The 26,418-nt window shown below is 52.1% G+C and overlaps 2 protein-coding genes and 2 long non-coding RNA genes across 18 annotated transcripts in view; 3 read left to right on the top strand and 1 right to left on the bottom strand.

The window, feature by feature from the left end:
* Positions 1-478: 478 nt before the first annotated feature.
* LOC121661029 lies at positions 479-2,490 on the top strand. Its single transcript, XR_006014834.1, has 3 exons — positions 479-517; positions 1,044-1,188; positions 2,137-2,490. It is a non-coding gene; the product is annotated as an uncharacterized LOC121661029 (long non-coding RNA).
* Positions 2,491-4,309: 1,819 nt separating this feature from the next.
* Positions 4,310-20,917, top strand: EFHD1 (EF-hand domain family member D1). Its single transcript, XM_042020739.1, has 4 exons — positions 4,310-4,679; positions 12,264-12,411; positions 18,146-18,280; positions 19,271-20,917. Exons 1-4 carry the CDS (start codon positions 4,384-4,386, stop codon positions 19,403-19,405), a joined length of 714 nt encoding a protein of 237 aa, XP_041876673.1. The 5' UTR covers positions 4,310-4,383; the 3' UTR covers positions 19,406-20,917.
* LOC121661028 lies at positions 19,836-25,258 on the bottom strand. Its single transcript, XR_006014833.1, has 2 exons — positions 25,101-25,258; positions 19,836-22,637 (listed from the first exon to the last, which is right to left on the bottom strand). It is a non-coding gene; the product is annotated as an uncharacterized LOC121661028 (long non-coding RNA).
* Positions 25,259-25,372: 114 nt separating this feature from the next.
* The window catches only part of GIGYF2 (GRB10 interacting GYF protein 2), a 75,578-nt gene continuing 74,532 nt past the window's right edge, over positions 25,373-26,418 (top strand). For 11 of the 15 annotated variants that reach the window (XM_042020713.1, XM_042020712.1, XM_042020708.1 and 8 more), the window contains exon 1: positions 25,374-25,474. The gene's annotated coding sequence lies outside the window, so the exon portion shown is untranslated. Of the gene's footprint in view, positions 25,475-25,877; positions 26,065-26,368; positions 26,396-26,418 lie in introns of all 15 variants that reach the window. The other 4 variants (XM_042020698.1, XM_042020701.1, XM_042020700.1 and 1 more) reach the window with 4 other exon arrangements.

The raw sequence follows: 26,418 nt of genomic DNA, 5'->3' as shown, positions 1-26,418 counted from the left end.
CTTTGTCTGTCACCCGAGCCCTCCCTCCCTAATTACCCTTATATGGTCCCCATCAATCCCCCAAAACCCTGCCCCCTCGGATACCGCCCCTCTTGGAAATCCCCTAAACCTTGACGCCCCATTGGGGCATGTGACCCCTCTCCCTCCTCCCACCAGGACCATTGGACCAGGTGTAGGTCCTCCCCCCCAGCGTCCCTCCCTCCTGATCCACCTATTGGTCCCTACTCGGGTTACTCCCCTTGTTCCACCCCCCTTTATAAGGTGTAGCAGCACTGCAGCTGTTGCTCGTTCACCGTGGAGCCCTTCAATAAGTCTTGCGTTATATCCAGTGCCGAGCCTCCCTACTACTTTCATGTTTCCCTTCGTGGAGGGCTGCTGACTGCTACAGTGCCTGGAGCCTTTGCTCCCCAGGGTAGAGCAGAGGCTTCAGAGGAGCAGCTTTAAAGCTCTGCACCTCCGGCTGCTCCCCACTCCTGCTGCACCCCGCTGGAGCCAGCCTGGGCAGTGGACAGCAGCGGTCAGTGCGACAAGGCTGGATCTTCTTTTCAGATCCAGCTCTCTCATTCTTCAGCTCCAGCTCTAGAATCCACATTCCAGCTCCAGCCTGTCATGGGTGGGAGTGGGTTTAACTTCAAAGTTTATTCAAGAAGCCCTCCCGTTGTGTCACGAGGTGCAGAAAAGGATCCCCTTGCTTTCTAAACTCCTTAGAGAGAGGAGCCTGGGGCAGCTGGATCCAGTCCCAGCCCAGGACTTTGCCAACAATTTAAGTTTTGTAACTTTTTCCCATAGGTTTTAATGACAGTGAATCAGATATATAAGAATGAATTATTTATTATGATAAATGATTAGACAAAAAGAATCAGAATTATTTACTACATACTATGAAAGCTAAAACTATTATACTACAAGATAGAGTAGTGCATTATATCAACGCAATATTAAAGCTGTTATATTAAAGCTAGCAAAAAGAAACCATTATTAGAGATTGCTGTAACTCACTCATACCAATGACTGTGAACAAATCTCTTTCTTCTAACCTTTAGGAGTATCCTTGGTAAGCATCCCTAAAACCCAATGGAGGAATCTCCACACACTCCAAGGAAGAATATGTTAGAAGAACCTACTATATGGAAAGAGGACTGGGCTTCTATAGTGGGAAGGAGTTGACCGCCAGTGATATGTCTACAGGTCAGTTTAGCAGTTTATTTGCCAAATCTTTGTCTCATTATCAGCAGGTTGATTTGAGGCTGGTGTGCCAGATTGAGACAGTTGTCCAGATTTTTAGTATGATTCAACACCAAAAACCAGCACATGATGCCCCTCTCAGCCCACCATTGGTAGCTTGCAATATAGGGCATTGTTTGAGTTGTTTGACCACACTTCAGGGCTGGGCATCCTGCTACACAGCCCCACAGTCCCAATCCCAGCCCCAGTTCCACAGTGATTCCACCCCCAGCCGCATGGGATTTTTACGGGATTATTACAGCCCCAGAGTTTTCATTGCTCCACATCGGTTTGGGTCTGGATTCAGCCCCAGGGGGCTTCAATATACCGTCTAGCCTCACAGCCCCAGCCCTACAATCTTTACTTTAAAAACATCATCTATCTAGTAATAGAATAAAAAAACCAGAATAAAATAAAAATATGACAATGCAATAGTATAATTAAATCCTAATACAACTAGAATAATGTAAAACCAAGAGAATAAACAATAAAATAGAATCAGTAGTAAATGAACGTGGATCTAGACTCTAAATGATGTGGACCAATGGAAATGGCAGGGCTGGAGGTGGATAAATCCCATGGGGAAGGGGATGGAGCTGAAGCTACAGGAGCTGCCAGAGGGGTTCCAGCCCCCCCAGCAATGGTACAACCCACAAGCAGGGAGTGGAGGTCTCAGAGCTGATCCAGAGCCAGCCCAGGGGCACCTTTTGGGATGGGGAACCAGGGGCTGAGCAGCTGTTTCCAGCACCTAATGCTGGCTGGGGGGCCTGTGGGCAGGTGGGGTGCAGGGCAAGGTGTGTGCTGGGGGTCAGGGCTCATTTGCCCCAAAGTCGGGGCCCCATTGGGATGGGTGTGGCAACCCATAGAGATATTTAAATTATGACAGTGATTGATTAATGACCTTGTCAACAGCACCGGAGCAAAGTGACAACCAGGAGCAGCTTTTAGCCAGAGGCAGTGGGAAGCTGCGGAGCCGAAGCTGGGGCAGCAGAGCTGGCAGTGACATAAAGAAGGTGGGGCTTGGGGTCAAACCACTGTGGGGCTAGATAGGGGCTGTGGGGCTGGGATAGGCACTGTAGGGATTGAGCTGGAATAGGGATTCTAGAGCTGAAGCTGAAGCATCAGAGACCTGAAGCTGAAATGAAGATCCTGCCTTGGTCCAGGAGCAGCTTCACGTGGCAGCAGCAGGAAGATGCAGAGCTGGAGTGGAAACATCAGAGCTGGCAGAGAAATAAAGCTTGTGGGGCTGCAGCTGAAATTACTGGAGCTGGGATAGGGACTGTGGGGCTGTGATAGGGATTGTGGGGCTGGGATAACAACTTTAGGGATGGAGCTGGAATAAAGGGAGGGGCGGGACGGGAAGGGAAGGGAAGGGAAGGGAAGGGAAGGGAAGAGAAGGGAAGGGAAGGGAAGGGAAGGGAAGGGAAGGGAAGGGAAGGGAAGGGAAGGGAAGGGAAGGGAAGGGGGCCATGCAAACCCCTGCCTTACCTTGCCTACCTTTCTCCTTCCCTTGCTTACCCCTTTCCTTGCCGCTGTCTCCCACTCATAGCCGTAGCCGAGAGCTTTATTTCCACCAGATGGCAGCCTGGATTTGCAGCTGATGATTTCACCCTCGTCTACTCTTTTCCCTGGACACCTTGCAGGCACAGAAGCGCCTTGTGTTGTTGGGCTCGTTGTTCTTCAGGGTGGCCAGTGACCCAAGCAGAGCTCCCCGCTCTCCTCCCCATTCCTCTCTGGTGGAAGGAACGTCTCTCCACCATAGACGTGGCGTCGCGTGAGGGCAATGCGGTGTGGGCACAGCACATGCCACCCGTTCCACACAGCAGCCTATTTTCAGGCACTCCTAATGTGATATACCTGCAGTGGCCTTCCTGTGCCACATGCTGTGGTGACCCTGCGGCCGTCCTGACCTTCCCGACCCTCGCTGGGGCAGTCTAGAGCTGCCCAGGCAGTATGTAGGGGTAGGGTGGCTGCAAATGGCCTCATCAGTCATTTTCCTGAGTAGGTTTGGTGGGAATGAGCTTATCCAAGCGGGTCAACTGCAGGTCACCGCATCAGAGAGCTGTTTACTACCTGCCCGGAGGTGCTAAACAGCCACATAACAGACGCTGGGACCGGTTTCCCGTGACGAACAGGCTCGGGCACGCGGGAGCCATAAGCAGGCAGCGTCAGAGCTGGTTCTTTTCTCTCCCCCTCCTCTTCGGTGGGTAAATCCCATCAGCAGCCACCCTAAACCGCCCCACGCCAGCCCTAATACCATCTCGGGTATGCCATCAGGCTCACATCAACTAGGCGAGGGACCGACGGTCCTGGGAGGGACACCCCTGCGAGAGCCGGGGGGACAGCAGGGATGGCACTGGGCACTGTTGTCCTGGGAAGGGGAGCTGGGTGATGGGAAGAGGCCGCCTGCTGCCCATGTTCTCTGGGGAAGGAGAGGGAATCCAGGCCTGAGCCGAGCTTTGTCCTGGGCTAATTTTAGACGAAGGAGATAAGAGGAGGGAGGCGCATAGAGGGGCTTAAGGGGTCCCTCTGCCCTGGTGCGGGACAAGCCTGATCTCCGTCGTCCCTGCAGTGGCGCCTGGGGAGCCGACGAGGTCCCGCTGCTCTCCCCGGGCGAGGGGGCTCCCGGGCGGGCTGGGGGCTCTTCTCGCCCCCCGTAACGGAGCGTAGCAGGCAGCGCTGTGGGGTGCACATGGCCTGTACACCCCAGGGCCAGCACAGCGCCCTGCTGTGGGGTGCAGGGGGGACCTGGGGAGGACCTGTCGGTTGGGAGGTGGGTCGGAGAGTGACCAGGGGATGGGGAGTTCCCTGCATGAGGGTGTGGGGAGACAGCCTGTGTGGGTCACCTGAGTGGAGGGGGCTGCTGTGTAGGAGAGCATACACGTGAAATGTCAGCCTGAGGGGTGCTGGCGCACCACATGCGCGGGGTAACCCCCGCAGGCAGGGGCGACAACCCAACCACCCCACAGCCCTCACCCTCCGCCGCGCCTCCTTAAGCGCCCGCCCCGTCCCGACCTCCCTCCGCCCCGTCCCGCCCCGTCCCGCCCCGCTCCCTCTAAGTGAGGGAATAAAGTTGCGGACTGGGGCGGGCGGCCCTAGCTAGAGCGGAGCGGGGCCGAGCGGGACGGCAGCGCGGCCAGCCGGCGGGAGTGCCGGGCCATGGCCTCGGAGGAGCTGGCGCAGAAGCTGCAGCGGCGGCTGCAGCTGGAGGAGAGCGGGGCAGCGGCGGAGGGCGAGGCGGAGGCGGTCAAGGGCGCGGCGGCGGCCGGGGAGGTGGAGGAGCGGAGCTGCTTGACGGCCAGTGCGGGCGCGGAGCTGAGCGCCAAGCTGTGCCGGCGGCAGGACATCAACGAGGGCGCGGCGCAGCCCCGGCGGGCCGCCGTCTTCAACCCCTACACCGAGTTCAAGGAGTTCAGCCGCCGGCAGATCAAGGACATGGAGCGCATGTTCCGCCTGTGAGTGGGGAGGGGGGCTCGCTGCCCGGCCCGTGGGCTCTGGGGCTGGGGCTCTGCCTTCCCCCGCAGCCCCTCCCGGCGCCGGCCCCCGGGGGCACATCTGGAGAGGGGCTGCCCGCTTTCGGCAGCGTGCTCGCATTTCTCCGCGGTTTTGTGGTCGGGCTGGAGGAAGCCGCGGCGCGTTCCCAGCGCCATCTGATCCCCAGATTGTCCCTGTGCTTTGCGGGAATGGGGGGAGGCGGGGGGAGGGGGGGAGCGGTCGTAGAGTTTGCCCGGAGCTCAGCCCTGCGTTTAGGTCACGGCCTCTGCTCTGCCTGGATTGGGACGGCGGCTGTTTGTGGTGGCACCCAGGAGCTGTGGTTTTGCGGGACGCTCTGGGTGGGACGGGGGGCTGTGAGAGCACAGGCACTCTTCTGCCCCACACCCTGGGGCACAGGTCTGTGTCCCGGGGCCCGGCAGAGGCGCTGGACATTTGCCCGCAACAACTGCGACCCTGAACACCCCCAGCAGTCCTGCTGGATCTGTCTGGCAGTGTCCTAGCTCCGCGCTCAGTCCTTCCTGCCAGGCTTGGTGCTCCCTCCCGTGCACCCAAACAAAGCTTGAACACAGCTTCCTCTTGCTTCCCCCTTCCTGGGGGCTGGGATGGACTTCCCCTCCGAGCCAGGAAGGTTTGTGTTGAAGTCAAGCTGCTGCTAGCAACAGGGAGAGCTGCTTCTGTAAGCAGAAGGGCTTGGCCCTCCCCGGGACCATGATCCTGCCCTTTTCTCCAGACCCTATCCTGGCTCTTGCAGTTAGGCTGTGCCTGGGTACCTTTGTCTGTGCTCAGGTTTCCCTCCAGCACCACAGACCCGTGGGCTCCTGGGGACCAGTGTCCTCTCAGCCCCACGACAGGCTGCCAGACTGGGAGGGAGCTGCTGCCGGGCAGGAGGTGGCAGGAGCACAGGACAAGGTGTGAAGATGTACTTTACCTTATGGATGTGACTGAAGTGAGATTTGTAACTTGCCAGGTTATTGTTCTCCTACCTGAAAGCTGCCTCGAGCACCCTGGATTGTTGTGAGGAGACTAAGAGCTGCTTGAATGCTGCCAGCTCCCAGCACTGCGGGGTGTTGCCTGTCCCAGCCGGGCTGTTGCCACAGGAGACCAGGCAATGTGAGCTTTTGTGAGCTTACTGGAGTTCGGAGTTCTTTGTTGCACAGGCAGCGTTGTGTTGGCAGCTGGTGCGGGAAGCGAGGTGGTCCGGGCGAGATTGCTGCTCCGCTCTCTCCCGTGTCCCTTTTAACTGTGCTTAAAGGGGGTCCCACTCTATGGAAGGCTGAGACATGGTGCTGGGAGGACTGGAGAACAAACAATGCAAGCAGCTGCAATGCCCAAAAGCTGTGGGCGAGAGCCTGGAGTGGGCAGCAGCACTGCCTCAATAGGGAAGAGGAAAGGCATGGCGGTGATTTTGGGAAATAAAAAGTGGAAGGGCTGAATTGCAGCCTAATTTTTCAACAATGAGCTCATTAAACACCAGCCTTGTAAGCAGGAAAAGCTAGGCTTTGCAGTTGAATGTTAATCAGTTGGTCAATGTAGCTGGAAAGCATTGCATACCCTGTGAGAACTGCTGATGCCAAAGGGGGAAGAAGGTGGGCTGCATGCTCCCCTGTTTTGTTTCCTAGACAGGCAGCCAGAAAACCCTGTCCTGGTGCTCACTGCTACAGGCACCTGAGGTTTGCAGTGGCAGAGGAGCTGGTCTTTGGTCCATCTGCTGCCAGTGACCTGTCTCAACTATTGGCTGACATCACATGCTCCATGAGGAGAGGAAATGTTCCTCTTAATTCCTGTCAGTCAGAGCTTGAGTTAATGTGATTAAGGCTTTAATTCTCTGTATGGCTTATTGGCCTTGGCCACCACAACTCAGAGTCTTTCTTACATGCCTCTTTCAAAGGCTTATTTTTTTCCCTTTAGTATCTTCTCACTGCCACAGGATGCCAGGTTTCTGCTATGAAACTGCCCATCCAAAAAAAAAAAAAAAAAAGTTGCTTATCAGTTTAGTGGGACTTGTAAATCTGTAGTTCAGACTAAATTTGAGCCTGTGATCCTGTGCATGGTGTGGGCTGGGTCATGGTGCTTCAGCTGAAAAGATGTCCGGGTGATACCAGCTACCCTGAATGCCTGTCAGGGCATCCCATGGTATGGATGGTGGCTGTGACTGCCAGGGTGGAAGCAAAGAACTCCTCTGAAAGTGGGACTCCCCATAATATGGTGTTCTGTCCAGTGCTGTGTACTGCTGGCTATGCCAGGAGCATCCTTCTAAAGCAGAAAAGATGCTCTTTGCTCTGGCTGCCACAGTTGGGCTCACTTTTTCTCGTCTCTTGTCCAAGCCTCCTCTTGTCAGCATCTCTCCTTTTTGACCCCATTCCACTGGAGGTGGGGTGCAGGTATCTGCTGGAGTGCTGGGTGCAAGCAGCTCTCAGGGTGGATATTTTTTTGGCGAGAGACCAGGAAGTCTACAGCTCAGGCTAATTATAATGTGACCCAATTAGCTGCCTATTCTGACAATGTGTGAGGACTGTGGTAACCACAATAACCTCTCTTTCTCGAGTCATCTAAGCGAACTCTCAGGGCCTCTGAAGTCTCACAGCTCCCTTTGGTGCCGTCTTTGTCCAGGAAAGTGGCAGAGGGGAGTGTGAAAGCCAGGCAGTGAGGCTGTGCCTGGCAGGAATGACCTTTATGAGAGATGTAAGGGGGAGGAAAACAGACAGGACCTTCATCTGTGGGGTGCGAGGGAGTGGAGAAATTCCAGTCTTGCTATTGCTTCCGTATCTAGGGAATTTTGTGTGTTGCCCACACATTGCACAAGTGCCTTGCATCTGGCTGGTGGGAGAAGCTGTGATGTCCCCTTGCCCTCCTAGAGCCATTTAGGAGCCCCTTTGCCAGGTGCCCTGGCCTTGTCTGACATGCTGCAGCAGGCTTGATCTCTCCAGAGTTGCCATGTGCTCTGTGTGACCGGCTGTCTGTGGACTCCCAGTGGGCAGGGAGGTTATTCCCATGGGGGGACTCAGCCACCCAGCCTGGGTCTGCAGGTCTTGCCCAGCATCTTGGAGAACATCTTAGTGGAGGAGACTCATCCTGCTCTCACATCCCTCCAAGAGCAGGAGAGCTCCTTCTGTCTGGGCTGGGGAGGATGAAGCTGCACGTGGCCGAGGAGCCTGTTCCTGTCCCGACCCTGGTATGGAGGAATTGCTCCCAAAGCTCTTTGCAATAGAACAGAATATTCCATTTGGAATGGACCACCAATGATCACATCTAGTTCAACTGCCTGATTGCTTCAGGGCTGATCAAAAGTTAAGGCTTGTTATTAAGGGCATTGTCCAAATGTCTCTTAAACACTGACAGGCTTGGGGCCCTGACCACCTTTCTATGAAGCCTGTTCCAGGGTCTGACAGCCCTCTCAGGCTCAAGGAAAGGCTTCCTCAGGTCCAGTCTGATCCTCCTCTGAGGCAGTTTTGAACCATTCCCATTTATCCTATCACTGGATATCAGGGAGCAGAGATCAGCACTGCCTTCTCCATGTAAGGTGAAACACAATGCTCAGAGGAAATAAAGTCCTACTTAGAAAGGATTTGAAATATTTAAGTGGAGATTATTACTTCAGCACCATTATTCCAATTGCTTTATTTCAAAACCTCAATTAGGCACACATTGCAGCATACAGGAACTGCAGATCAAAGTACAGGTGCCCATAATGTGTGGAGCAAGTTAAGGTACAGCAAACACATACAGGGAGGGCAGGTTTTCATTCCAGCTTTTTCCAAGAAATGTAAATGTTTAGAAACTGCTCTTTGATCCTTCAGGATCTGGGATTTCTCACTCAATTGTCCTTTTTTTATTAAGTGGGGTTTTAGAGGCAGCTGGAGGATGACTGCAGAGTCAATACAGGTGATGCAGTCCTTGGCATCTCCTTTCTCCTCCCTTCCTGATCCCTCTTTCTTCTGTGATGTAACCCCCCAGCAGCTGTGTAACACCAGTGCAATGCTTGTACTTGGGCAGTAATTGTGTGTGACAGACTTCATGCTCTCAAGCAAGTCTGGTCAGCAAGCATTCCCTCCTTCCCCCTGATTTTGTGTCCTCCTTTCCTCTCCTGGTGCTTCAGCAGCCAGGCACACTCTGCAGTCCGGGTGGAAGCAAGCCAGCCTGGGAATCTGGGTGCATCCTTGTTGCAGCAGATTTTGGCAGCTGCTGCTGTGTCTCATCTGCTGCCAGGAGCACTGCTGTGGCGGCAGCGTGGCAAAGCTTTATCACAGCTGCCACGGTGCCTGTACCTGCCTGCGGCATCCCAGCTGTCGCAGGTGGGACCTGCCGTGCCCATAGCACTGACCTGCTGCTGGACTGGCCTGCCTGTGACGTGAGGTGGCTGTGCCTGTTGGCACAATTCCCCTCTGTCTGTAATGCCTGCACATCACCCGGGTGAGGCTTGGCTCATGCTCCAGGGAGCTTTGAGCCCGAAGGAAGCGAAGCTCTGGTGTCACGGCAGGACAGTGGGTGATGGCAGGGCTGGCCAGGCACCTGAGTGCTGTGTGCTCTTGCTGTACCACTCCTGGAGTACAGGATGGGATGGCTCCCGTGGATGCTGGGCAGTGTTTAACTTGCCCTGGTGCCCTCTTCCAGCTCTGCCTGTGAGGGTGATGGCTGTCCATCACCAGGGCATGCTGTGCTGCAGGCAGCTGTGTGTGAGAGGCATCAGGGGCTGGCTGAGCCCAGGGCCCTGAAAGGGGGCTCCCAAAAAGCAGACAGGGGAGCTTTATGATCTCTCTAAAGGCAGACTGTGGGGTCTTTGGTAGGACTGAGGTGTGCTGGCAGCAGCAGCTGACCAGCAAGGTGCAGTCTGCATTGTGCCCCACAGTGTTGAATTCCTGTGGTCTGCTTGGGGGGTAGTGGGGAATGAATTGTGCTGTCTCTTGTGCCCTATAAATAAGCCTCTCCCTAAATAGTCTGGCTGCACAGCAGCCGAGTGGCTGTACCCAGGTCCTAAAATAGTTGGGCTGTTTTAGGAGGCGAGGGGGGCAGGGCGGGAATGTAGCAGTTTGCAGGGCACTGCCATTGGGTTTGGCTGTCTGGCTGTCCCTGAGTGCAGGGACTGGTAACCTGATTTCTGGGTGCTTCTCAACACCAGCTGTACTCCGGCCCAGCGTGCTCAACACCCATTGTGTGGCTGGTACAGCGTGCTGCTCTGCCAGGCCTGCTGTTGGCAAGACCCCATTTCTCACAATCCTGGCTTTGTCCTGCCTCTCTGCCGGGATGAGCCCCGAAGCTGTGCCCCATGCTTAACCCTTTCAGGGTGGCGTACTGGCCCCTGGGCCGGTGTTTAGCTGCAGGTAGTGTCCATAACAGGAGGGTGAGATGAGCACAGCAGGCACAGGCTGGGCTTGTGCCCTACTTCTGCCTTCCTCTCTGTTACCCAGAACTTCCATGTGGGGCTGGGCAGTGTCCCAACCCCAGATGGGCAGCCCTTGGAGGGGGGGACCTTGGTATTATTTTGTTTCTGCACCCAGCCAAAGGGCAGCATGAGCCTGCTGGGCCCCCAGAAAACCCAACCCCAGGTGCCTCTCTGCCATTACACATTCTGCTGCTTTGTCTAATCAAAGGCATTGTGTCTCCAACCACCTTACTCTGGAGGAACAACTCTGCACCCTTTCTCCCTAACTTGAAAGAAAAGCAAACTGACGATTAAATATTGCACTTACTATGCTTCTGTGATGTCTTGGAAGTGCATTTCAGTGCTGGGCTGGGTAATGCTGTGATTGTGCCTTAATTAACTGACACCTTCCTTGCTGTGAAGAACCTGCTGCACTTCCTCCCTGTGACATACCAGGTCTGTGACCTGGTTTCTGCTCTGATGGAGGCTTCTTTCCTAGTTTTTCAGAAAGCTGTCCAGCCTAGTGGGCTCATGGGTTTGCTGGGTACAGAGAGTGCAGGTAGATTGGTAACAGGGGCTCTGTGCCAGCCTAGTCTGGGAGTTATGTCCCTGTCATGGGGAGTCTCTTGGTCCTGTGACCCTTGGAAAGTAAGAGCCACAAGGAGTATCAGAAATAGTTGTGGGGATGGTGGGACTCGGGAAAGTCATGGAGGCCACCCTAGTTTGGGGAAAAAGCATGCTGTGCCTGTGCTCATGAAGGCAGGGGCAGAGGTCTTGGCTGCAGCCCTGCCTTGTGCTGCCCACACCTGTATGCTGTTTGGGCTTGGTGGCTTTGTTTCATGCCTTCCTTTGCCACAGCTTCCTCTGTGGCTGTGAGGTTTCTAAGCTGGAAAGAGCTTTCTTCCAGGGTAACCACAACTGTGCAGATCTCTGTCTGGGATGGCTACAGCCCTCATTTCTTTAGAAGAGAGCTAACAGTCAGTGAAGGATGATGGGTGGGAGGATTTGACTGGCTCCTGCCCACTGGAAAGCTTCAGCACCGTGCCTAGGGTTTCCTTCTGAATGGTTAAAAGGATTTAACTCTGTCAGGGTTGAGATGGTGGCGGCGGGGCAGTGGCAGGCTGTGTGCGAGGCCTGAGCCCAGCTTGGGAGACTCTGCCCTGTCCTCTCCTGTGAAGCCCTAGCTCTGTGCTGAACCCCGATGGCAGGACCAGGATGAAAGACAGGCTGATAACAGAGCGCCCGTCCCCGCAGCCTTTGGACTTTGAAAGCCGGTGATAGCCCTGCTGGGTGTGAAGTGCTGGTCGCTGGGTGGGCCGGATGCTTTACTCACACTTACAACAGATGTTGGGAGGAATTGGTGCAGAGTCCTAGGCTGTGCACAGCAGATCACTCACTGCCTCCCCATCTCTAAAGCATTCCTCCCCTTGCATGGGTGCTCTCCTCTGAAGAGTCCTTACAGTCCTTGCTGCTCCATTGGGAGCATGGTCCCACTCTAGTCTTGCTTCTGGAGGTGGGCCCTGGTTTCATCTGCCAGCCTGGCCCTTTAGTGCAGCTCTGGCACCACAGCCCTGGCTGGGATTGCTGTGCTCCCCTGGGGCTGTCTTTCTGCTCTGCCTGGGGACACAGAATAAACAGCTGCCCTCAAGCACGGTGCTTATTGTGGTACAAAATCGTTTTGGAGAGGAAAGATCTTAACAGCTAGAGGGGGGGAGTTTTGCTTACAAAAAAAGGAATGCTTTCTGCCAAGAGGTTCTGCTTGGTCTCTGTTCCTTGTTTCTCCTTGAAGTTAGCAGGAAACCTGGCAGCAGCTGACTCTGCATGCCTTTGCCTCACCGTGTTGGTGCATGGTGTAAGCTGCGTGCAAGTAACCTTTGTGCTGGACAGGCAAGTGGATGAAATGGAAATCTCTCTGAGATAAGCTGAGTTCCTCCACGTTCCTTCTGTGTGGGTGGTTTGGTCTGAGCTCCCCTGAGTACTTCTCTCTCTGGTGAGACAGCTCTGAAAGCTGACAGCTACTTCCCTGAGCTTAATATATCTCAGCACTAGCCATGTCATGCAGCTTCCCCACTTCCCTGAGCTTTGAACCACACAGTGACTTTATCCATGTGCACAGTTCCTCTTCTGGGGAGATGAGTATGGGGATGATGATGATGGTTGACCCCTTCCCCTTTGCACCCTGCAGGTATGACTCGGGACGGGATGGATATATCGACCTGATGGAGCTGAAGTTGATGATGGAAAAGCTGGGAGCCCCACAGACCCACCTGGGGCTGAAGAACATGATCAAGGAGGTGGATGAAGACTTTGATGGGAAGCTCAGCTTCCGTGAGGTGAGGGTGGCTGCAGTAACAGACTGGGATGTGGCTGTGGGGTGAAAGGAGGAGGCAGCTGGGCCCAGTACTCTGCCCTCTCCCCTCTGTGTTTTTCTAGTGGTGGGGTGCAGTGGAGAAACCGGTGAGCTTCCCCATGCCAAGGGTGCGGAGCATTGTTAGCCTCCGTCTCCACGTGGCAGTCGTGGTACCTGATGCCAAAGCTCTCCAACCTCCCTGCTTGCTTTGGGAGCACATTTGAGCCCTGTTGCAGCTGCTGGGAGTGCTCGCTGAGCTCCCTGTTGCAGCTGGAGGGAGTTACATCCTTCTGTTTCCAGGTCTCATTACTTGGCTCCTGTGGTACAGGAGCTCAGGCCTCATTTCAGGTGCAGTGCAGGAGCTGTGCTTGGAGCAGCTCGTCTCATGGAGCACATGTATTGGGACCCTCTCTGCATCATGCAGTTACCAGCCATGGCAAGCTTTATTGAGGGGTGGTCACCTCCCTGCAGCAAGGAATAAATATGGGGATGCAGCAGTTTGGTACTGCATGCTGGCTCAGCAGGGACACAGCTCAAACTCGTCTGTCTGTTACCAGTGTACTGTGACAGCTGGGAGGACAGGCCAGGATCCTCTGCCAGGCAGAGGAAGAGAGGAAATTTTAGCAGTGACCTGCATGCACTCAGGGGTACCCAAATCATCTCAGCAGGAAGGGGGGAACCCAGGTACCACAAGCTCCTGTTGCATCATCTCCTCCTCTCAGACTTTGATAGCTGGCTCGGTCACAAGCAAATGTCACACTGTGGCTTTCTGAATTAACCCACAGCCCCTTAGGTAGCAGGAGGAGGGGCAGCACTGCTTATGTCTTGTGCTGGTTTTGAGGGCTGTGCTGGTGTCCTGCTTCCTTCCACCCTGCGAGATGGCTGTGGTGGGCCCCGAGAAACAAGGGAGTGGGCTCCCTTGTTTCTGCAGGCATGATGCTCTCACCATGCCTCTTCCAGGGTAGGGCTTGGAATGTCAAGGTCTGTTGTGGAAGTTTGAGAGCTCTGGCAGTGCTGGGAGGGAGGATGAGCAGCTGAGGCCCGTGACTGGCTGGGCTGGTTGGGGCATGAGGGATGACTTGAGCTGCTGTACCATCTCTCTGCACTGGCACATCACACCATCTCCCTCTGCTTTCATGCCCCAAGGGCTTTGTTGGGTTCATTTCACTGCAAGAGGGCAGCAGGAAAAGACAGAGGCCAAAGACTTGGGTTACAAGAGAGGGGGAAGGGTATGCAAATCTGGGAAGTGAGAACCTGTCCCCGAGTTCCCTGGTGCCCAGTCAGAGGTGAACTGGAGGTAGCAAAGAATCCAGTGGAGCAGGAAGAGCACCGTGCCCATGGCCCCAGGTCACTGATTGCCAAATCACTTTGTGGGCTGAGGAGCCCTCTGCCTCTCTGTGTGCCTTCTGGGCCACCCTTCATTCCAGGTGAAGAGCTGGGGACAGCCTCCAGGCTTGCTGCAGGGGCTCTCTCCCATGGAAGAGAAATGCCTTTATCCTCAAGGTGCTGAAAGATGCTGTGATGTCCTGGCATCAGTGTCCTGGCATGAGTGGCAGAGCAGCTCCCCTTCTGCTGCCACCTGTTTGGAGCACAGCCGCCTGCACGGCTGCCTGTGTTGTCAGCCCCTGGCATGTGGCATGCAGCAGCTGGTGCTGTTGAAGCTTCTTGCCAGATGCAAAACAATGGTCAAGCAAACACAAGCTTGAGCGGCCCATGGGTTGGAATGAGGGAGCATCACTGGCAGAGCTCTGGGGACAAATTACACAGCAGCTTTGGCAGACACCCAGAGCTTCTTGTGGTAGAAAGGAGCAGGATGTTTCTTGCCTTGCTGCAGGTGTGCCCTGTCCAGCTGCTGTGTTCAGGCAGAGGTCAGTCAGGGAAGCAGGTTCCTTGGTGGGTTAGGAGGCCTCAACAATCCCATAGGCCTGTCCCATTCTGCTTTTCATTGGTGGTGACAAGCAAGCATGTGGAGGGTGACTAAGCTGACTTGGGTCACTCAGATAATACCAGGAGAAACCTAGTTTAAATGAGTGCCTGAACTCAGTAGGGTGCAGCTATGGCACTGGAGGGCTCCTGTCTGCCTATCCAGAGAATAGCAAGTCCTGGCACACCTGCCTGAACATACTCTTCTTGTGGCCTGGACAGAGAATTGGTAGGGACCTCTTTCACTTGCAATAGATCACCTTTTTCTGCTGCTTTGAGTAGTGTTCTCCCATTCCAGGTAAGCTGTTGCCTGGCAAGCAGGCTGTTGATGAACCACAGGTCCTGTTAGGAAAGCTGCCTTCTACCATTGACCTTTGAATGTCCACCAATACATCAACAATTAACTCTACAAGATTCCTGCTGTGACTCAAGCAATGAAATTTAGGCTTAAAAAGATTAGGTGTAGTGGGAGGAAAAAACCCCACACCTCTGACTGTCTAGTTCCATCATTACCACAGGAAACCAGAGTTAATTGCTGTAATAGTAATGTGTAGTTGGAGCTGCTGCTACCTAGACCTCACAGAAATCCACCCATTGCCCCTCACACCCTCACCAGCTGAAATGTTGACCCACATGACGTGTTTGCTACCAGGGTTGGTGCAAACCACATCCTTACATAGTGCTGCTTTTCTGGCAAGCTCTTGTTGCAAGGCTGCTTGCTGCTGCCTGTCAGTCCCACACCTTTCCTTGCATGATGTCCAGCCTGGCCCTGTGGGGTAGGTCTTGGATCATGAAGGATATGAGAGCAGATACAATTTAGCATGTTAGTGGGTTGGAAAGTGTGGGTCCTGTCATCCTCTTTGAGAGCAGAGCTTTGAAAGATACCTACCTACATTATTCACGTTTGCTTCTCTGTTGACATTTCCCCGAGACTTAGCTGCACGTGGTGTGTCCTGGGCCCAGCAAGGGCGTGAAACAGGCTGGCAATGGGAGCTGAATGCAGATTTGCTGGTGTTTTCTAGTTAGTAAGGACCAATACCTCGAGGGCAAATACCTGGTGAGGTTGGTTGCAGGCTGTGTGCTGACATGAGGAGGGATTGCTGCTGAGCTCCTGTGGAAACCAGCATGATGTCCCATAGTCCACCTTGCTGGATCCTTGGGACTGACGTTACGTTCCGTCCATCCCAACCAATGTCTCAGTCCCAAGTTTCCTTTAGCTCAGCCCACCTTTTGTGGCCACAGCAGCCTATATTCTTCTAGAGGATTGTTGCCCCATCCCTTAGTTTCAGGATGATTCATGCTCATTTGTACTCGTGACGCAGTCCCTCCCCAGGTGGCAGCTGTATCAGACCTCAGGACTGTGCTGTCTCCACTGCTCTTTTCCAATGCCAGGAAGTGGGACTTGCAGGGTGGAGCAGGAGGAACCGTGACTAATTCCAGCCTAGCTGCCAGCCCTCTGTGTCACCGTGCTTGGTGGTGACGAAGAGGAACTAGCCAGAGCCCAGCGGATCTGAGCAGAGGGAGGGGATGTCTTGGGGAGGATTTGGTTTCTTTCCAAGCAGGATGCCTTTGCCAGTTCAGCAGTGAACCATTTATTTCTTACATGTGTGTATTGGGTTTGCATGGCCAGGTTTTCATAGTGGGGGGTCTACAAGGAGTGGCTTCTGTGAGAAGCTGTTAGAATCTTCCCCCGTGTCTGGTAAGCTAAAGCCAGCTGGCTCCAGAACAGACCTGCCACTGACTAAGGTGAGCCAATCAGGAATGATAGTAATGCCTCTGTGATAACATATTTAAGAAGGTTAAAAAGTTGTTGTGCAGAGGTAACTATGGCCAGAGAAGAGAAGAGTGAGAATCTGTGAGAGGAACAGCTTTGCAGACACCCAGGTCAGTGGGGAACGAGGGGCAGGAGGTGATCCAGGTGCTGGAGCTGAGGTTCCCCTGCAGCCCGTGGTGCAGACCATGGTGAAACAGGCTGTTCCCCTGCAACCCATGGACGTCCATGGGGATGCAGAGATCCACCTGCAGCCCATGGATGAGACCCATGCCCCAGAGCAGGTGGTTGCCTGAAAGGAGGATGTGAACCCATGGGAAGCCTATGCTGGAGCAGGCTCCTGGCAGAGACCTGCAGACCTGTGGAGAGAGGAGCCCATGCTGGAGCAGGGGAAAGACTCCTTTCCCTGCACCGTGGCAGGAACAACCTGTCAAGAACTGACCATAACCCCCATTCCCTATCTCGCGGTGCCACTGGAGAGAGCAGGTAGAGCTGGGAATGAGGGAGGGGTGGGGGGAAGGTGTCTTTAAGATTTATTTTACTTCTCATTATCCTGCTCTAATTTTGTTAGTAATAAATTCAGTTAATATCCCCAAGTTGAGCCTTTTTTTCCTATGACAGTATTTTGGTGAATCATCTCTCCAGGTCCTTAACTCATGAACTTTTGCTATATTTTCTCTCCCCTATCCAGATGAGAAGGGGAGTGATAGAGTGGCTTTGGTAGCCTGGCATGCAGCCAGGGTCAACCCACTGCAATGTGTTTGGAGAGGAAAAAGTTCCCTTGCCAAGCCCAGCCTGCTTTCTGCTTGCCCTGTGCTGAGCACTCACGGGTTAAGAGGCTGTTGCATGGAGCAGTGCCTGGTGACGCTGCCTGTGTGAGAGGGTGGCCAGCGCTGCTGTCATCTCCACACCCTTCCTCATGGGAGGCCTTCCCAAATTCTTGCATTCCCACCAGCTTCTGTGAGCAACTCGGAGGAGGGCTGGCTCAGTGTGGATGCTGGGACTCTGCTGCCCTCCTCTGGGACAGCTCGGGCTCTCCATAGGAAGCAGCAGACTACCCAGCCTGCCAGTCTGAGGAGCACAGTACTTGCACTTTCCTGTGCAAAGGGATTTCAGGGCAACCCTACCCTGGTATCTGCAGCCCTCTGGCCTGACCTGAAGTGCTGCACTGGTGCAGCTTTGTTGCTTGTGCTCCTTTTGTACCTGGGTGGCTTGTCCTTGTGTCTGTTCTCTCCACGCTGTTCTAAGCACTGAGACACGTCCTGGGATCACCAAGAATAGCAGGGAGTTACAGGACCTTTGCAAGTACACCTAGGGCTTCCACATCTTAACCTGGAGTTCGGTTGGCAGGTGGATGGTGCTGCAGAGGTCTTTATTTTTAAGCAGGCAGGTTTTGTTCCTTCTGTTAAAACCAAAAAGTATGCTTTTATGGAATGAAATACAACTTCCTTTTTTTGTTTGTTTCCCTTTGCAATTCACTTCCCAATACCCACTCTGCTGGATTCGTTAAATGGCCGTGGTTCTTTCTAAAAGGACTGCACTGATGCCTTGGTTTAGGGAGCCTGAGGTGAACCGGAGCTGTGTTTGCCCTGCTTTCATTGTCATGGTATGGGATCTGAGTCCCTAGAACCCTGGGGAAGCTCGTGGGGGGCTTGTGAATACACCATTAGGGTATGGGGACATAAAGAGCTATATCTGAGCTTGCTCCATGGTTGTACTGGGCAGGTGCAGCGGTGGTCTCCTTCCTCTAACCACAGAGCAGCTCAGGCTTGGTAGGAACTGTGCTTTACCAGGGCTCTGGTTCCCAGGAAACCTTGTTTTCCTATGAGATTCCTACTGCTTTTAGCGTGTAACAGGACTGTGTACTGGAGCACAAGTTCTTTGGTACCACTTGGTTTATCTAGACCTGGTTTCCTTTGCTCTGAAGTGTGAATTCCATCCTCTCCAGGTGATTGTGCTGTTTCTATTTTAAGTTGTTTGAGCCTTAGTGAAAAACCTGAATGTTTCCTCTCTGTCTTGCTAGTTCCTGCTGATTTTCCATAAAGCTGCAGCTGGGGAACTTGAGGAGGACAGCGGCCTATTGACTCTTGCGAAGCTCTCGGAAATAGATGTATCCATTGAGGGAGTCAAAGGAGCCAAGAACTTCTTTGAAGCTAAGGTATGGTGTGGCACAGAGGAATATGAAAAAACTCAGCTGTAGCTGAGTTTCCTTTCAAATTTTGTTGCACTCTAGCTAGAGCCTTTCTATGGCTCAGTCAACACACCAGAGCAGTGTAATTCAGTCTGTCTTACCCTGGTAGAGCTGACTGGCTGATCTGTGTTCCTGTGCTTGGGACTGGCCGGCTGACCTCTTTTAAAGACAAAAGTGCTGAGAAAAACAATGCAATAGGGTCACAGTTTTCCCATTTTGCAAAACCTCCCTCAACCAGAATACTCTGAGTTCAGTGGTGAATGGAATGTTTTGGAGTATAGGATTTCAGACATCTCTTTCTTGAGCAGCTCTCTGTAACCTTTGGAACCAAAATTATTCTGCAGGGTCCTGGGGTTGGCAGAAAGAGCTGTACACCATCTGAAACTGACAAAGCACCCTTTCTGAAAGCTCTTTTGGAGAGAAAATAATCCTGCTTGTTTATATAAGAAGTTTTTTCCCAAGAGCCTAACACAGCTATTGCACAGCAGATGTACTGAGATGAAAGCTGGAAAAATAGCCAGCAAGTAAACAATGTCTCTTTGATCTGCAGATTATCCATGGTGTAGTATGATGTTCTCAGATTTGGCTGTGATTCAGAGTGTTTTCTGCAGCAGTTTCTCCCACTGCATACTCACAACCTATGCCCTGCTGCCTGCTTACAGAAATAATGTATGTGACCCAGTACTGATGGCGTTGTTTTGGTCCCATGTTAGTGACTTATTAGTAAGTGACCTTTCTTTTGTTGATGTTAAAGTTAAGGAAGGTAACAGGTATTGGGTGTAAATACCCAAACACTGCAGTGTAATTAATACTTGAGCTGTCCTGACAGAGGATCTCAGCAAGCACTGGGAGGTGCAGCGAACAGTTCTGTGTTGCTCATCTGGGAGTAGCTCAGGCTTTGGTTCTCCCTCTGATGCAAGGTTTGCCACTCATTTATTTTCTCTCTGTCTCATAAAGGCTCAAGCCCTCTCCTCAGCCAGTAAGTTTGAAGCAGAGATAAAAGCTGAGCAGGATGAGCGAAAGCGGGAAGAGGAGGAAAGGAAGCACCGCCGAGCTGCTTTCAGGGAGTTAAAGTCTACATTTAGCCAGTAACTGACCAGCCAATATGCACTCTGAAATTGCACATGACTTGGTACGTTTCCCAGATCAGGGCTCTGCCTGGACAGAACTGCTTGGATCCTGCCTAAAACTCATCACAGCTTCACTAGCCTTCCTTTCCTGAAGATCCTCCTGAATTCCTAAGGGCACAACTCTTGCAGTTACTATGCATTCATAATGATGTGAATAGTAGGAGCTATGTACAAGCTATTTGCTCTGAACTGTTACGAGCACATCACCCTAAAGCAGAAACAGCAGGTAGCAAATTATGGGTGAGCAATGACAAGTGTCACGTTTGCCTATTTCATTCTTTCCTATACATCCTTTTTCTCTTAATCCTGTATTAATTCATTCCTTGCTTACAGGCAAGTAGTGAGGTCTTGTGTAAATCAGGGTGTACAAAGTACAGCTTGACTTCTGTATGTTTGTACTGCTGTTGGGTGTTGTCACCCTTTTTGTATTCCTCAAAGCCCTGTGCCACAGGCTCCGTGAAAACACTGTGAAGAGAGAAAGATAATTACTAGGGACATGGATCAAATTCACTATCATTTCCTGTAGCATTTTCTACCACCCAGCGTGTTGAAGAGTGTTCCAGTTTCTCTTCTCTGAAGTGCCATAGTAACAAACCCTTCAGTAAGAGGCGAGATTTCCCAAGACTTCGAAGGGAGGAAGCTGGCTCTCTTAAATGAGGAATAGAAAACTGAGTTGCCTGACCATTTATCTTCTTTCACATTCCATCACATTTAGTGTACTGTACAGTTTCACTGTTATTTTCCAGCCTTAGGCAGCTGTATCTGTTTTTTGGGGGTATTGTCAGCTGGACAGTGCAATTGGATGGCACACTGAGGTTTTCTATTTGGTAATTTGCTCATAGCCTAAATCATGAAGGTGACATTGTTTGATTTCATTAGAGGCACAACGGAGAACACCAGCACAGCATACTGAGCAACCCCTGCTCAGAGAGCAGGGAGGTGAGCACATTTAACTGAACTGAATTTCGAGGGCTTGCACTATACTATTAGCCATTTTCTCTTGGAAACACAGGAAACTTGCCCACAAATGTTGAGATGCCCACTGCTTGTCTGGATATAAACACTGTTGGTGATGGCAGGGGAACTGTGTTCCTTCAGAGACCTCTCTCAAGCCATGTATTTGCTCAAATTCTGCCTCTGCTCTTGCCCCAATTCGTGGCAAAATTTTTTTTTCCCCCAGAACGAAACTCACCAGTCATCTTTTCACTTGTCTGTTTTGCTTCTTAAACTGTGAGCACTAAACTGTGAGCATGGAATAATAAATAGAAAAACCTCTACTCTTTAATGTCAGGTGAAAGAATTGCTAAACAATTAAACTGTGTATATATCTTCACAGATTATATTTTATAAATCACGCTTTTTTAGCTAAATATTTATAATTAAATGTTTTTATACTTTACAACAAAGCAGATAATTTCATCTTCAATTATTTCTCCTGTTGCTGAAATGTAAAAATAAAGCATTGTTATCTCCAGTCTTGTCTGTGGTTTATTTCAGGTTCCTGAATATAGCATTTTTCACAAATTACAGTAGTAATCCCCAAAGCTTGGCATCCTGACTTGGATGAGTGGGGGGGAGTGTTCAACCCCTTCTTGATAACACTTCCTCTTCTGCACAGCAGTTCTGGTGTAAAAAGCCCTAATGTTTGCAATTCCTCGGAAAGGGACATGGCTGTGTAAATAATTGAAGTACTGCCCACTGCTAAATGTTGACATCTGAAGGTTGTCAGCCTTTCCTTATCTTAAAATAGCCTCTGTCTCAGCCCCCATAGTGCCCCAGCTGGGAGTGGGGCAGGTTGCTTCAGCTAGAATTCCCTTTGCATTTCCTGCTTCTGCCTTTATTAAGGGAGAAAAAAGAAAAATACATGGATGTCTGAAAATGTGTCCAAGCATTTTGTTTCTACTATTGCAGATCTGCTAAGCTTTGCTGGCATGGCCACACTGGGGAAGGGGGTTCAGGAAGAGGTTTAGCCATGCCTCGTTTCAGGTCCAGTGATGAAATAGAAGCCATAAATATTTCATCCCGTGCAGATCTGCTCTGTGCTGATACATTCGCTGTGTCTATGAGTCCTCAGGTCTCAGAGGTCAGGTAAAATCAGGGTGAAGTTTCCTTAGTCTCTATTTCCCCAGGAAAATTGCAACACTGCAGCTCTTGATTTTTTTTTTTTTTTTTTTTTTTCCTTTACAGCATAGGCAAGCACTGCTGACTTGTGCTGCTGTGCACATGCAGCTGGGTAAGGAGCCCAGGGCTGCAGGAGAGGAGGGTGGAAAAAGGCTTTCTAGTGGTTTTATTTTAATAGAATTGAGTAAACTCCAGCTGACAAGTTTTAGTAAGGAAATGAACATTATCTGTGGTTTTGTTCAAACAGGTGCTGTTAGTTGGGACGTGCATTCAGTGCAATGAACAGTAAGTGCTTTTGGATGTACATTTATTTTGAAGTTGCAGCAATGTGTGTTTTGAAATCAGCTTTGCAAAAATGGACATTGGGAAAATAGTTGCTTTCTGAATTGTTCTGTTTTGCTGGCAATTATTGGGTTGGATTAACAGTGTCATTAGGTTATGCAGAAGTACTGAAGAGAAGTTTTCTAGCTGTATCTCCCACCTAAAACCATGTGACAATACTTAGTTGTATTTACTTGTAATTTATCTATTACAATCCTTGATGCTCTGTCCTTTTATGCCTGAGGTCACCACAGGTGGCTCTCAAAGGTCCTGGCAATCGCAGCTCTCTTTAGTGATGCCTGCTGGTACATTAATCCCTGTCTGGTATTTCTGACATGCCCCAACTGACTTAGCTCTACGATGGCAACTAGAGGAGTTTGATGAAAAGCCTGTTGCACTTAGTGGTCTTTCTCAGAAGGGAAAAAGACTTGCCTCAAGTCATTCATTTAGAATGGGAACTCCAGGTAGTCCTTGATCCCTGAAGGGATTTTGTTTAACATTTCCCAGAGTAGGCAAAGTACAATAGAGGAGTCACTAGCACTTCAGCCAGCACCAAGGGTGGGTTCAGCCTGTCTGGATGCTCAGATTGCAGTGGATTTCTCAAGGATGCTCCTGTCACAGCCATTGCCATTGGCTGCAGGGGACAGCCTGTGGCAGCAGGAAGTCTCACCTGAAGAGCTCGGTGTAGTCACAGTGGAGAGGAAGAGAAATGGTGTGATCAGGCTCTTCCTGGCTTGAGGTTTGGGATTTATCTGTGAGGATTAAGGTGACAAAATAACATTTTAACCTTTCTGGGAGTGTCTGAATAAATCCAAAAAAGACATCTAAAAGTAATTAAGTGTTGCAGAAGTAGCAGCTTGTTTGTGGTATTGTCTTTCAGCATAAGCCACCTGAGGTGACATGCATTGAAGTGACTGACTTTAAAAACTGCAGTTGAATGTTTGCCTGCTTTGCTGCTGTTTTCATTATTTTTAGGGATGTGACAAATGAGGACATGGAAAACAGAGGCTGCTGAGAAGACATTGACTCTTCCCAGACAAAATCCCTGGTTATTTCAACAAACGGGGGAACCACTTTTCCAAGTAACAAAACGTAGGAGTGGCAAGGGGAAACATGACTGTGACACATCTTTCTGGACTGCTTTATGATCATTATGTATCATTTCAAAGCTGTGCTCTGTGTTCACTACTGTACTGAGGGAGGCAGGCTCTTGCCTCCAAGCCGGAATGGGTGAAAACAAGGGCTTAGTAAGGAAGGTTTACAGTTTGTTGGGAATGCTGCTTCCCTGCACTTGGATTTTTAGTAGTGTGGATGAATTGGCACAGTAATCCAGGGCTCTGAAGTACATCATGCCCTTGGTAGCCAGACTGGCTGCTGGGGTGATTTCACACCTACACAGTATCAGCTGATGTTCTGTCATTGAGCCATGCAGGAATTTTACTGCACAGGTACAGTCTTGAATTTTCATGAGAGTCTCCCTGTTCTGCTTGAATGAGTGTTGTGGAAGATTTAAGATGCATCTGCTATTACCAAAAGATTGTCATTTGAGTTTCCTTGAGGTATTTTACAGAAATGCCAAGTTCTGCAGATGAGGCAGATGCTTCTTGAATTCTATTTTTTTTTGTCTCAGTAATATAATGTTTGTGCTAACTGGGGGAAAAAAAATTTCCACAAGTGCTAAACATCTCCCATCTCAGATAAAGGTTGTCTTAGAGCATGTGAAAATATTTTTGAGTGCTCAAACTCACAGCTGATAAGTAGAATAACAAGGCACAGCTGCTTGTGCAATGAAATTGGAAGTTCTCACTGACAACTTGAAATGCAGCTCTGTCTCCCCCTCCCTCTCTTTATCATTATTAGTATTGGCTCAAGCTGTGTGACAACAACCAGGGGGATTGAATGCAGCTTATCAGAGGCCAGCCCTTTTCTAGGGAGCTTTGCTTTTCCATACCAGCCTCCTAATAGAGAAATTCCATTCTAAGGTTTTTGGGTGAGGTAGTCCTATGTAGCTCTCAGCTAAAAATAAGCCCCAAGAATTACAGGCTTTCAGCCCATTAGCTCATAAGAATCACTGGTGTTCACTGTTGCATAATTTTTGGCTGTCATTCAGTACACAATGACAAGTATTTATCCACCTAGAAGAGGAGGGAGAAAGCTACATGGGTTGTGGCTGACATCATGATTGGAGTGAAACTGTTTCAGCTGAAAACGGTTATACCTTCAGCAGTGCGTAACAGCCAAAAATAGTTTTTTTAGGCTGAAGGAACCACATGCATCATGTACTAATATGGGTTTGGGGACTAAAAATAAACTGGTATTTTTAGCTGAAGAAAGTTTGCCTTGAGCTCCTGATTTTTCCATCAGGAAGAGTCAAAATATGTTTCATCTAATGCCCTTTCTCTGTCAGTAGCAGTGGCACCTGCTGCCGCCTCCCAGGGTGACTCCCACGGCAGCGTGTCCTCAGGACTCCTCCAGTGCCCGGGCGAGAGCAGGTCCAGCCCTCGGTCCCTGGGCACTGTGAGTGCTCACACACGGTGGCTTCTCACACGGTTTCTTGTGGCCACCGATAAAGCTGAATTGCCTCATGGAACCACACAGAGGCAAACAGATAAGCCTGGGAGCCACACTGCGGTGCTGAGGCCGCCTGTGTGTGTGTGTGTGTGTGTGTGTATGTGAGACAGCAGCGGGAGGGTGGCAGAATCACGGAATCATTCAGGTTGAAAAAGACCTCTGAGTTCATCGACTCCAACCCGTGACTGATCCCCACCTTGTCAACCGGACCAGGGCACTGAGTGCCCCGTCCAAGCGTTCCTTGAACACCTCCTGAGAGTGATTCCACCACCTCCCTTGACAGTCCCTTCCGATGTCTAATCACCCCTTCCGTGAAGAAATTCTTCCTGATGTCCAGCCTAAACCTCTCTGGTGCAGCTTGAGGCCATGTCCTCCTGTCCTGTCCCTCGTTCCCTGGGAGCAGAGCCCGACCCCCCACAGCTGCACCCTCCTGTCACAGGGAGTTGTGGAGAGCAAGAAGGGCCCCCCAGAGCCTCCGTTTCTCCAGACCGAGCCCCCCCAGCTGCTTCAGCTGCTCCTTGTCAGTCTGAACTGGTGAACCTTCCCCAGCTCTGTTCCCTTCTCTGGACATGCTCCAGCCCCTCAATGCCCTTCCTGAATTGAGAGGCCCAAAACTGGACATAGGACTCAAGGTGTGGCCTTACCAGTGCCGAGTGCGGGGGAGGTGGCGCAGTGATTTGATTACCGGGGGTTCGGGCAGGGCGGGAGGCGCGGGGACCCCCCGGCCCAGCCATCTCCCTCCATCTCCCTCCCCTCAGGGCTGTAAAGGGGAACGGGGGGGGGCGGGCGGCTGCGGCGGGCTCACGCCTCCGGCAGGGGGCGCTGGAGGCCCGCCCCTTCGCGGTGGCGTCACATGGGCGGTGGGCGGGAAGCGCCGCCGCTCATCCGGGTCCCGCGGCGGGGGCTGGGGGCGTGGCTTCGCCCTCACGTGACGCTGCGTGGCGGCGCACCCGCCATCTTGTGTTGTTGGGCTGAGGAGTCGCCGCGGCCGTGAGGGACTCTCCGCCCGGGAGCGCAGGTAATGCCGTCCCACTACCGCTCGGCCCCGCCGCCGCCCCGGCTACCCCCGACACGCCCCCGCCGCCGCGCGCCCTGCCCGACCACCGGCCACGCCGGCGGTCCCCGTCCGCCGCAGCTGCCGCAGCACCGAGGCGCCCCGCGGCCTAACCGGGAGGCGAGGCCGCCCCGGGGGCGGGGGGGGGGGGGGGGGGGGGGGGGGTGTGTGTTTGCGTCTGGAGGGCCCCCCTGCGCTCCCCATGGGCCTCTGCGGGGGTCGTTGGAGCTGGGGCGAGCGGGCCTTGAGCTCTCCATGCGGGTCCTTGGTGCCTGTCAGGCGGCGGCGGGGCGCCCGCGGCTCCTCACGCCCTCCGGGGCCGTCTCCCCTCGCACTGACCCTTGTGAACTCGCTCGTCCCCTCCCAGCCCAGCGGGAGCGCCGCGGTGAGCCCCGCTTCGAGCACGGCCAGCCCTGTCAGGTTACACTGGCTGAGGAAGGAGGGAGCTCCGAGCCTTCTTCCGCGCAGGCAGCAGGGTGTTGGGAGCAGCGGTGACCGGCAGTGTTTGACTGGAGAGGCCTTGGCAGGCTGAAGAGAGCATCGATCAGAATTGTGTACGTTTGGTATTGATCCAAGACAAGTAGTTTCAGTGTCAACAGAGCACTTACGGCTCTTTCAGTTCTCTGTGATTGCGCTTTGAAGTGGGACAAGGTGTAGGCTAAAAGAAGGTGTTGCTAAGTAGTGCTTCTGGAATAAAAAAACACGTCTTCCCCAGTAATGTTCAGTTCAACGTTCGTGGTGTGCTGCTTTTACTGTAATTCTTGAACATCTGTGTACTTGGGTGGGCAGGGAAAGGATTTTTGAATTATGATTATATTTCTCTAACTTCTTGCTGCTCATTCTATTTTCTTGCTTCAGGAGCTGACTTGGGCAAGTTCCTGGAAAGTACGTGTGAATTTTTTTTTTTT

Source organism: Corvus kubaryi, unplaced genomic scaffold (assembly GCF_017639235.1).
Source record: "Corvus kubaryi isolate FWS band 111438036 unplaced genomic scaffold, C.kubaryi_AGA036_p1.0 37041, whole genome shotgun sequence".
In the NCBI taxonomy this organism is placed as follows: domain Eukaryota; kingdom Metazoa; phylum Chordata; class Aves; order Passeriformes; family Corvidae; genus Corvus; species Corvus kubaryi.
The sequence above is the reverse complement of the archived record's forward strand: the minus strand, read 5'-3'. Positions and strand labels throughout refer to the sequence as shown.